Genomic DNA, 10,918 nt, shown 5'->3' on the forward strand with positions numbered 1-10,918 from the left:
AAAAAAAAAAAAAATATGGAAAGAAATAAGACGTTGTGTAAAGTGAGCAGATTTTGGAATCAGACATACTTGGCTTTGAGGTTCAGCTGTGTCCATTATTGTGTGTTTAAGTAACTTCGCCTCCATGAACTCTCAGCTTCAGATTTCTTCATTTGTAATTCAAGTATAATAAAGCCTACCTTGGTGGTGTAGTGGCTCACTTCTGTAATCTTAGCACTCTGGAAGGCCAGGGCTGGAGGATTGCTTGAACTCAGGAGTTCAAGACTAGCCTGAGCAAGAGTAAGACCTCATCTCTACTAAAAATAGAAGACATGTCAGGAGGCTGAAGCAGAAGGATCACATAAGCCCAGGAGTTTGAGGTTGCAGTGAGCTTCAATGATGCCACTGCACTGTAGCCTGGGTGACAGAATAAGACTCTGTCTCAAAAAAATTCCATTTTCTATAACCCATTGCTTATTTCAACTTTTCAGTGTGCTTGAACTAACACTTTTTTTATATATTTAAGAGATACAATGTGATACTTCAGTACATGTATACAATGTGTAATGATCAAATCAGGATAATTAGCATATCTACTACCTCAAACACGTATCTTTTCTTTATATCAAAACATTCAAAATGGTTCTAACTTTTAGAAAATACACAGTAAGTTATTGACTATGTTCCTCCTACAGTGTTGTAGAACACTAGGACTTCATTCTTCTATCTGGGTATAAATTTTTATCCATTAACCAAGTAGTTCCATCCTCCTCCCCTCCCTCCATTCCCTTCCTACTTCCTACTTCCTAATGACTGCAGTTCTGCTCTACTAATACGAATCCATAGGAATAAGAACACATGGTATTTCTCTTTTTGTGCCTGACTCATTTCCCTTAACATAATGTTATTCAGACATATCCATACTGCCACAAATGATAGGATTTCATTCTTTTTGTGGCTAAATAATATTCCATGGTGTATATATATTTTTTCTTTATCCATTCATCTGTTGATGGGCATTTAGGGTGATTCCATATCTTGGCTGTATTGTAAATAGTGCTACAATAAACATAGGTACAGATACCTCTTCAGTACACTGATTACACTGATTTCCATTCCTTTAGATAAATACCCGATAGTGGGATCATTGGATCTCTCTCTCTCACTCTGTTGGCCGGGGCTAGGTTTGACCTCTGGCATATGGGGCCAGCGCCTTACTACTTTGAGCCACAGGCGCCGCCCTCTTTTTCTTCTTTTTAAAGGGATAGTGTCTCACTCTGTCACCCAGGCTGGAGTGCAGTGGCATGTTCATAGCTCACTGTAACCTCTAATTCCTGGACTCAAGCAATCCTCCTGCCTCAGTCTCCTGACTAGCTGGGACTACAGTCACACACCACCACTCGCAGCTAATTTTTAAAATTTTGTGTAGAGATGGAGACTTACCGTGTTGCCCAGAATGGTCACAAGTTCCTGAGCTCAAGTGATCTTTCCTGCCTGAGCCTTCCAAAGTGCTGGGATTACAGGAGTGAACCATCATGCCTGGCCTTATTTTTTTTTAATAAGATTATTTAGTGTAATACACCTTAAAGTTTTGTGTCTGTGTTTTGCATTTTGCTGGGGTGGGGTGGGGTTGGTTTTTCTTACTCAATTCTGGATGTCTTTCCATGTCAGTGTATAAATTTATCTCATACTTTTGAACTGCTATATAATTTAAAAGTGGGGATTTTAAAGGGGGGGCACTCTTATTAGTAGTTCATGTGTTTTATTTGTTTGTTTATTTTTTGAGACAGTCTCGCTATGTCACCCTCCGTAGAGTGCTGTGGCATCACAGCTCACAGCAGCCTCAAATTCTCGGACTCCAGCGATTCTCTTGCCTCAGCCTCCCAAGAAGCTGGGACCACAGGCACCCACCACAATGCCTATCCATTTTATTTGTTGCAGTTGTCATTGTTATTTTAGCTGGCCTGGGCCGGGTTCAAACCCATCAGCTTTGGTGTATGTGGCTAGCACCCTACCCACTGAGCCATGGGCGCTGCTTAGTTCATGTGTTTTAAAAGCTAGTTGTTCTATCTAAAGTTTGTAAGTAAAGGAGAAATAAAAAAAGACGTGAAATTTTTTTTAATAGTGGTAGGACAAAGGCAGAGGAAGAGGATATGTACACTAAAAATAGAAGTGTGGTTGAAAATAAGTGATATTGGCTCGGCGCCTATGGCTCAAGCCGCTAAGGCACCAGCCATGTACACCTGAGCTGTCAGGTTCAAATCCAGCCTGGGCCTGCAAAACAACAATGATGGCTGCAACCAAAAAATAGCTGGGCATTGTGGTGGGCGCCTGTAGTCCCAGCTACTTGGGAGCAGAGGCAGGAGACTTGCTTGAGCCCAGGAGTTGGAGGTTGCTATGAACTGTGATGCCATGGCACTCTACCCAGGGCAAATGCTTGAGGCTCTGTCTCAGAAAAAAAAAAGAAGTGATATTGAGCTGGGCACTGTGGCTGATGCCTATAATCCTAGCACTCTGGGAGGCCAAGGTGGGTGGATTGCCTGAGTTCACGAGTTCGAGACCAGCCTGAGCCAGAGCAAGAGACACCCCTCCCATCTCTAAAAATAGCTGGGCTTTGTTGATGGGTGCCTATAGTCCCAGCTACTTGGGAGGCTGAGGCAAGAGCTACTTGGGAGGCTGAGGCTTGGGCTTGAGCCCAAGACTTTGAGGTTGCTGTGAGCTGTGACTTCACAGCACTCTACTGAAGGTGACAAAGTGAGACTCTGTCTCAAAAAAAAAAAAAGAAGTGATATTGATGAGCAGTAGACCCTCTGACAGTATAGAAAGCCAATACTAATGACCCAGAAGAGGGATCATTTTAGTATAGGGAGAGGCATAGAACCACGTAAATGTAGCCTCTGGGTGTTAGAGAGAGAGGGTGTGTGTGTGTGTGTATTGTGATAAGCAACATTAAGTTTTCTAGCTCTGGCACTTACCTTTACTGGTATAGCTTTGATTATATCACCTATATCGTCTAATATGGACTTCAGCTTATGAGGTAGTATACATAAAATAACTTTTAAAATGCAAAACATTGCATAAATGTGAATGTAGCTATTCTGTTATTAATGGAGAATTTACTTTAAGAAAATAAATTTAGGCATCTTATTCTTTTCACTTCATTGAATCAAACTAAGGACCAGAATTTAATCAAGATATGAATTACTGGCTCGGCGCCTGTGGCTCAACCGGCTAGGGCGCCAGCCACATACACCTAAGGTGGCGGGTTCGAATCCCCAGCCCGGACCCGCCAAACAACAATGACGGCTGCAACCAAAAAATGGCCGGGCGTTGTGGAGGGCGCCTGTGGTCCCAGCTACTTGGGAGGCGGAGGCAGGAGACTCGCTTGAGCCCAGGAGTTGGAGGTTGCTGTGAGCTGTAATGCCACGGCACTCTACCCAGGGGGACAGCTTGAGGCTCTGTCTCAAAAAAAAAAAGATATGAATTACTGTTTAAAGAGATTTTAGTAAAAAGTTGTTGTATCATTGTGCACTATATAGATCATCGAAAACTGTCTTTAGGCCTGTAATCCTAGCATGTTGGGAAGCTCAGGCAAGAGGATCATTTGAAGCCAGGAGTTTGAAACCACTGGGGACAACATAGCAAGACCCTATGTCTACAAAAAATAAAAAATAGGCTCGGCGCCTGTGGCTCAAGTGGCTAAGGCGCCAGCCACATACACCTAAGGTGGCGGGTTCGAATCCAGCCTGGGCCCACCAAACAACAATGATGACTGCAACAAAGAAAAATAGCCGGGCGTTGTGGCAGGCACCTGTGGTCCCAGCTACTTGGGAGGCAGAGGCAGGAGACTCCCCTGAGCCCAGGAGTTGGAGATTGCTGTGATGCCACGGCACTCTACCCAGGGGGACGTCTTGAGGCTCCGTCTAAAAATAAATAAATAAATAAAAATAAAAATAAATTAGCTAAACATGGTTGCGCACACCTGCAGTACTAGCTACGTGGGAGTTGGAGGTGCGAGGATTCTGTAAGCCCAGAAATTCATGGCTATGGTGAGCTAAGATCCCACCACTGCTCTCCAGCCTGGGCAACAGAGGAAGACACCATCTCTGAAAAGAAGAAGAAAGAAAGAAAAAGAAAAGAAAATTGTTTTCTGGTGTCTTGTTTACCTGGGTCTTACTGAAAGAAACATGAATAAGAGTCTAGCAGAACTCTGGCCTGGTATATATTTGCTTAAATGTTGACTTCATCTAATAAAAAATAAATGAGCAAGCCTCTGAAATCTAGATTGATTCTTCGAAAGTTAATTAAGATACTTCTTTTTGACCTTGTGCTTACAAAGTATGAGGGCTAAACATTATTCTTCAGTTATTTTATATTTTTCATAGTCTATAAAAGTCCTCTATCATGATACTTATTCAAATAACCATTATTATGTTGCTTTAGCATAATGTTCTAAGAAATTCTCTACTTTCTCTGTCTTGTTATTCATAGACCCATTTCCCATTTTGTTTCTTCTTTTTTTTTTTCTTCCCTCATTTGTAGTTTTTGGATGAAGACTTGAAGGTAGCTGGGAAATACAAAGGGAATGATTATAGCCAGTACTCTCCATGGTCATGTGACACCATCGGCTCCTACATTGGAACCAAAGATGCAAAACCAAAAGATGTTGTGGCAGCAGGGAGTGTGGAAATGATGGTATGTGTGATGGCTAAGCAATAATTAATACAAATCAAGATAAACTGATAAATTTTCTTCCATTGTAGTTTAGGCACAAATTGAGCTTTGCTTAAGAGTTTCAGCAATATTCTGTACTACGCAATTGAATTATATTCCAACTATATGGTTTTTTATCTTGTTCAAGTATAAATAGAAATCTTTTAATAATTACCTAGAGGAAAGAGCATTTATTATTTTTCTGTGCCAGTAGTGATTTCCAATATTGTTTAGGACCCAACTTAAATTATTTTATGTAATTAGTCAAGATCTTAGATTTCTTCAACAAATCAGTTAAAATTCTTTTTCACAACTCTGAAGTAGAACAAAGTTGAATTTAGTTAACAAGAGTAGTATTTGAATCAGAATTATAACTGCTCAGCTTCAAGTGAGCTTGGAGATGCTGCAATTTATTCTACTTGGGTTATTTTGTTTTTCAGTGAAAATAGTGTAACACCAATGTTTCTAAATAACCAAGCTTAAAATGTATGTCAATATTTCATCATAATTTCTTTTTCATTTTCTAAGAAATAAAACTTTCCAGGGCGGTGCCTGTGGCTCAGTGAGGAGGGTGTCTGCCCCCATATACCAAGGGTGGCAAGTTCAAACCCATCCTCGGCCAAACTGCAACAACAACAACAACAAAAATAGCCAGGTGTTGTGGCAGGCGCCTATAATTCCAGCCACTCAGGAGGCTGAGGCAACAGAATTGCCTAAGCCCTAGAGCTGGAGGTTGCTGTGAGCTGTGATGCCATGGCACTCTACGAGGGCAACAAAGTGAGACTCTGTCACCAAAAAAAAACAAAAAACAACTTGCCTTTGACACCTGTAATCCCAGCACTCTGGGGGGCTTAGGTGGATGGAGCACCTGAGCTCACAAGTTGGAGACCAGCCTGAGCTAGACTAAGACCCCATCTCTAAAAAATAGCCAGGTGTAATGGTGGGTGCCTATAATGCCAGCTACTCGGGGAGGCTGAGGCAAGAGAATTGCTTGAGCCCAAGAATTTGACATTACTATGAGCTATGGCACCGTAGCACTATACTGAGGGTGACAAAGTGAGACTCTGTCTCAAAAAACAAAACTTTCCAGAAGTCCCCCTATATGCACCTCTCTAATCTCATTTTTCTTCTTTCCTTCCTTCCCAGTATTCGCTATCCTGATTTTAGTGTTTAGTATTTTCATGGATAATGTTATACTATTTCTAAAGAATGTTATTTTGTATGTTTATAAACCTTAGGTAATTATATACTTCAACTTGCATTTTCACTCAAGATGTGTTCGTATTTATACCCCTAGCTCAGGTTCATTCATTTTAACTGCTTTTTTTTCTTTTTTTGGAGACAGAAATTCACTCATTTACCCTGAGTTCAGTGCCATGATGTCATAGCTCATAGCAACCTCAAACTCTTGGGCTCAAGTGATTGATTATCTTGCCTCAACTTCCTCGAGTAGCTGGGACAACAGGTGTCCGCCACAACGCCCCAGCTATTTTTTAGAGATGGGGTCTTACTGTGGGTCAGGCTGGTCTCTTAACTCCTAAGCTCAAGCAGTCTGCCCGCCTCGGCCTCCCAGAGTGCTAGGATTATAGGTGTGAGCCACTGTGGCTGGCCCATTTTAACTGCTCTTATAGGTGTTGCATGGTAACTGATTCCATACAATAAATATATATAAATAAATATATAATCTAAAAAATTTCATTTTTGTATTGGTAGACATTTAGGCCTTTTTTGATCTTTCTTTTTTTTTTTTGAGACAGAGCCTCAAGCTATCCCCCTGGGTAGCGTGCCATGGCATCATGCTCACGGCAACCTCCAACTCCTGGGCTCAAGCGAGTCTCCTGCCTCAGCCTCCCAAGTAGCTGGAACTACAGGTGCCCACCACAACGCCTGGCCATTTTTTGGTTGCAGCCATCATTGTTTGGCGGGCCCAGGCTGGGGATTCGAAACCAGCACCTTAGGTGTATGTGACTGGCGCCTTAGCCGCTTGAGCCACAGGTGCCGAGCCCTTTTTTGATCCTTCATAGTTATATGTAGTGCCCAGTGCTCCTTATGTATACACTTGAAAGTTATGCTTAGAAATGGTATTGCTGGCTCGGCGCCTGTGGCTCAGGCGGCTAAGGCGCCAGCCACGTACACCTAAGGTGGCGGGTTCGAATCCCCAGCCCGGACCGCCAAACAACAATGATGGCTGCAACCAAGGGATGGCCGGGCGTTGTGGCGGGCGCCTGTGGTCCCAGCTGCTTGGGAGGCAGAGGCAGGAGACTCGCTTGAGCCCAGGAGTTGGAGGTTGCTGTGAGCGTGATGCCATGGCACTCTGCCCAGGGGGATAGCTTGAGGCTCTGTCTCAAAAAAAAAAAAAAAAGAAATGGTATTGCTGGGTTTAACAGTATGTCTTGATGATTATTTTTAACCTAATATTCCTTATTAACTCTTACAAAGGTTTCCTAGGTTATTATATAGGTTTTCATTGATAAATACTTGCCCAACTCATTAATACCAGTATTTGGTAATTGGAAAGAAGACTTGGATGCTGATAGCACTGTAAATGAGTAAAGGATATCTGTAGCATAAATATGATTAGATGCTAGCCAAAAAAAGAGAGGGTTATAGAGGAGGAAAAGGTAAAATAAACCTTTACTTTTGGTTTACTATAGGGTAACTTTGTTTTTAGGTCACTGTAAGCCTCTTGCTGGCATGAGATGAATGGGAGAGTTAAGCAGGAAGACTTTTTTTTTTGTAATTGACTTTTAGAAAAGGTTATGATATTAAAGTAACAATTATTAGCAAAATAAAATTTATTTCTTTAGATCAGTAAAGAATAAAAAAGGTTGCAATCCAAAAGCAATAAAGGCTTGGCATCTGTTGCTCAAGTAGCTAAGGCACCAGCCACATACACCAGAGCTGGTGGGTTCAAATAAATCCTGGGCCTGTGGCTCAAGTGGCTAAGGCACCAGCCACATACACCTAAGATGGAGGGTTCGAATTCAGCCAGGGCCTGCCAAACAACAATGACGGCTAGAACCAAAAAAAGTAGCCAGGTGTTGTGGTGGGCGCCTGTGGTCCCAGCTACTTGGGAGACTGAGGCAGGAGACTCGCTTGAGCCCAGGAGTTAGAGGTTGCTGTGAGCTGTGATGGCACGGCACTCTACCCAGGGGGACAGCTTGAGGCTCTGTCTCAAAAAATAAAATAAAATAAAAGCAATTGAAAAATCTCCCCAGATAGGTGAGAGAAGTCTAACCTAGTGCTTCTCAAACATTAATGTGCATGCAAATTACTTAGGGATCTGTCTATGTATTTTTATATGTAATATATATTACATAATACATAGAGCAGGGTGGTACCTGTGACTCAAAGGAGTAGGGCGCTGGCCCCATATGCCAGAGGTGGTGGGTTCAAACCCAGCCCCAGCCAAAAAAAAAAACAAAAAACCGCATAATACATAGAGCAATAAATACATATTTTACACACATGCAGTGGGTCATGATATAAAATTTATTTCTTACTGTGGAGAATGGCCAAAGGTTTTAAAAGTGATGTTTTATCTAACAACCAAAGGTAATTAATGATTTTGTCTTACCAGTAAGGGCATTATATTCTTGCTTAACTTTAGTACAGAGCTGGAAGAGATTATGTTAGAGAGAAATGAAGTGGATTTCTTATTTTGCTTTTTATCAGAATGTGGAGAGTAAGGGAATGAGAGACCAGCGATTGGATCTGCAGAGAAGAGCGACAGAAACCAGTGACGATGACCTTATCCCGTTTGGAGACCGACCAACAGTGTCTCGGTTTGGTGCCATCTCTCGAACTTCCAAAACGATATATCAGGGTGCTGGCCCAATGCAGGCTATGGCACCTCAGGGAGCTCCCACAAAATCTATTAACATTTCAGGTAAGAATCTCAGAGATAAACTGATCTAGAGGATTCCTAATGTCTACATAGGAAGATTGTCCATGTTTCTCATTTTTTTCTCCAAATGGCTTGATTGCTTTTATTAAAATAATGCATTCTTATTATTGAAGAATTCAAACAAATTAAAAAATACAAAGACTGAAGGTTCAGTGGAAAAGAAACAACAAATATCAACATATTATTCCCATTTTGGTAGATAATCTCAAATAGCTGCATGTATATGCCTTTCGGATTGTGAGTACCTTAAAAGATAAATCAACCCTAGGAATTACATCATACCACAGTAGAACATTCTCTTACAGATTATAGTCCATATGGAACCCATGGTGGCTGGGGAGGTTCTCCATATTCACCTCATCATAGCATACCTTCTCAGGGACACTTCAGTGAGAGGTATGAGTTGTTCTTTTTATTTATACAAACATGTAAAGCACTTTAAATTTACTCATCTTTTCTTATTTTGTTTTTCTGATCAGTAATATTTTAAGGAAACAAAACTTAGAAATTTACTCCATTCTTTCTTTCTCACCAAAGGGAGAGAATATCCATGTCTGAAGTGGCCAGTCATGGAAAACCCCTTCCATCTGCTGAGAGGGAGCAGCTGCGACTAGAATTACAGCAACTGAACCATCAGATTAGTCAGCAGACCCAGCTGCGTGGACTAGAGGTACCAACCTTTAGATAACTTTTGTGTTCCCATGTTTGAAGGGTACTCAGAGATTTTAAACAGAGGAACTTTTGAGATACTACGAACACAAATCTTTAAGATCTGTTTCTTGGCAGTTAGTATCTAAGTATCCATTCTTCAAAGAATGGGTTCAGTCCTGGGACAATAGGAAACTTAGAATTTCTACTACCTAAGAATAGAAAACAGGTAATCTAAAATTTGCCAATAGGCACTTATATTCCCATATGGCACATTTAAGTTTAAAGTCAACAAATGCTTTTAGCTTTAGGATTTTTAAACATTTTTTAAAATTTCCTTTAATCCTTAGTTTTTGTGAGAATCTTCGATGAATAGAAGCTTAGAACTTTGACTTTAAAAACAAAAAGTCCTTGGGTAATAAGCATAATAATAACACCTTTTTTTTTGAGATGGAGTCTCACTTTGTTACCCTCAGTAGAGTGATAGGACGTCATAGCTCACAGCAACCTCAACCTCTTGGGCTCAAGTGATCCTTTTGCCTCAACCCTCCAAGTAGTTGAGACTACGGCGGGTTCCACAATGCCTGGCTATTTTTTTTAGTGACGGGGTCTCTCTTGCTCAGCTGGTCTCTAACTCCTGAGTGCAAGCAGATCACCCACCTTGACCTCCCAGAGTTCTAGGGTTTGCAGGCATGAGCTACTGCCCCCCTATCTTTTACTGTGCCTAATAGATGGGTTAGGCAGGTGGTATTATCCACCTTTTTTTATTGAAGGATATGAGTTTTCAGAAGTGAAATGTGAACCCTGTCTTCAAACTCCAAATTCAGTGTTCTTTCCATCATGCTGCCTGACACTTAAAAAACAGAATTGAATAATTCTCAAAATCCCTTAAGTGTTCCATAAGGAAACTAGGTTTTGTTTATACCATCCTTTACATTGGAACATGTTCTTTGAATATGTAAAACTGAAGACATTCTAGTGGGAAATACATTGTTCCTTTCTAGAGGAAGAAATAGTACTATTAGGACACTTAATCTTTGTTCTCTAATTCATGGCTTTTTGTCTTAAAATTACTAATTTCTGTCCAAAAAGAATATCAGTATTGGCTCAGCGCCTATGGCTCAAGTGGCTAAGGTGCCCGCCACATACACCTGAGCTGGCAGGTTCGAATCCAGCCTGGGCCCACCAAATAACAATGATGGCTGCAACCAAAAAAAAAAAAAGAATAGCTGGGCATCGTGGCAGATGCCTGTAGTCCTAGCTACTTGGGAGGCTGAGGCAAGGGAATCACTTAAGCCCAGGAGTTGGAGGTTGCTGTGAGCAGTGATGCCATGGCACTCTACCCAGGGTGACAGCTTGAGGCTCTGTCTTAAAAAAAAAAAAAAAAGAATATCAGTATTATCTGAAAGTTTGCCACATACTTAACTCACTGTAGTTAAAAGCCCCTGAACAGGCTCGGCGCCTGTGGCTCAAGCGGCTGAGGCGCCAGCCACATACAGCTAAGGTGACAGGTTTGAATCCAGCCCGGGTCTGCCAAAACAACAATGATAGCTGCAACCAAAAAATAACCGGGCACTGTGGTGGGCGCCTGTGGTCCCAGCTACTTGGGAGGCTGAGGCAGGAGACTCACTTGAGCCCAGGAGTTGGAGGTTGCTGTGAGCTGTGATGCCA

The 10,918-nt window shown here is 41.6% G+C and overlaps 1 protein-coding gene across 1 annotated transcript in view; it reads left to right on the top strand.

The window, feature by feature from the left end:
- Window positions 1–10,918, top strand: part of RC3H1 (ring finger and CCCH-type domains 1) — an 86,208-nt gene that overhangs the window by 69,726 nt on the left and 5,564 nt on the right. The window contains exons 13-16 of the mRNA XM_023510813.1: window positions 4,522–4,674; window positions 8,368–8,581; window positions 8,905–8,995; window positions 9,137–9,269. Coding sequence (XP_023366581.1) covers window positions 4,522–4,674; window positions 8,368–8,581; window positions 8,905–8,995; window positions 9,137–9,269 — 591 coding nt within the window. The remainder of the gene's footprint in view (window positions 1–4,521; window positions 4,675–8,367; window positions 8,582–8,904; window positions 8,996–9,136; window positions 9,270–10,918) is intronic.

Source organism: Otolemur garnettii, unplaced genomic scaffold, assembly GCF_000181295.1.
Source record: "Otolemur garnettii isolate 467f Iridium unplaced genomic scaffold, OtoGar3 scaffold00016, whole genome shotgun sequence".
Taxonomy (NCBI): domain Eukaryota; kingdom Metazoa; phylum Chordata; class Mammalia; order Primates; family Galagidae; genus Otolemur; species Otolemur garnettii.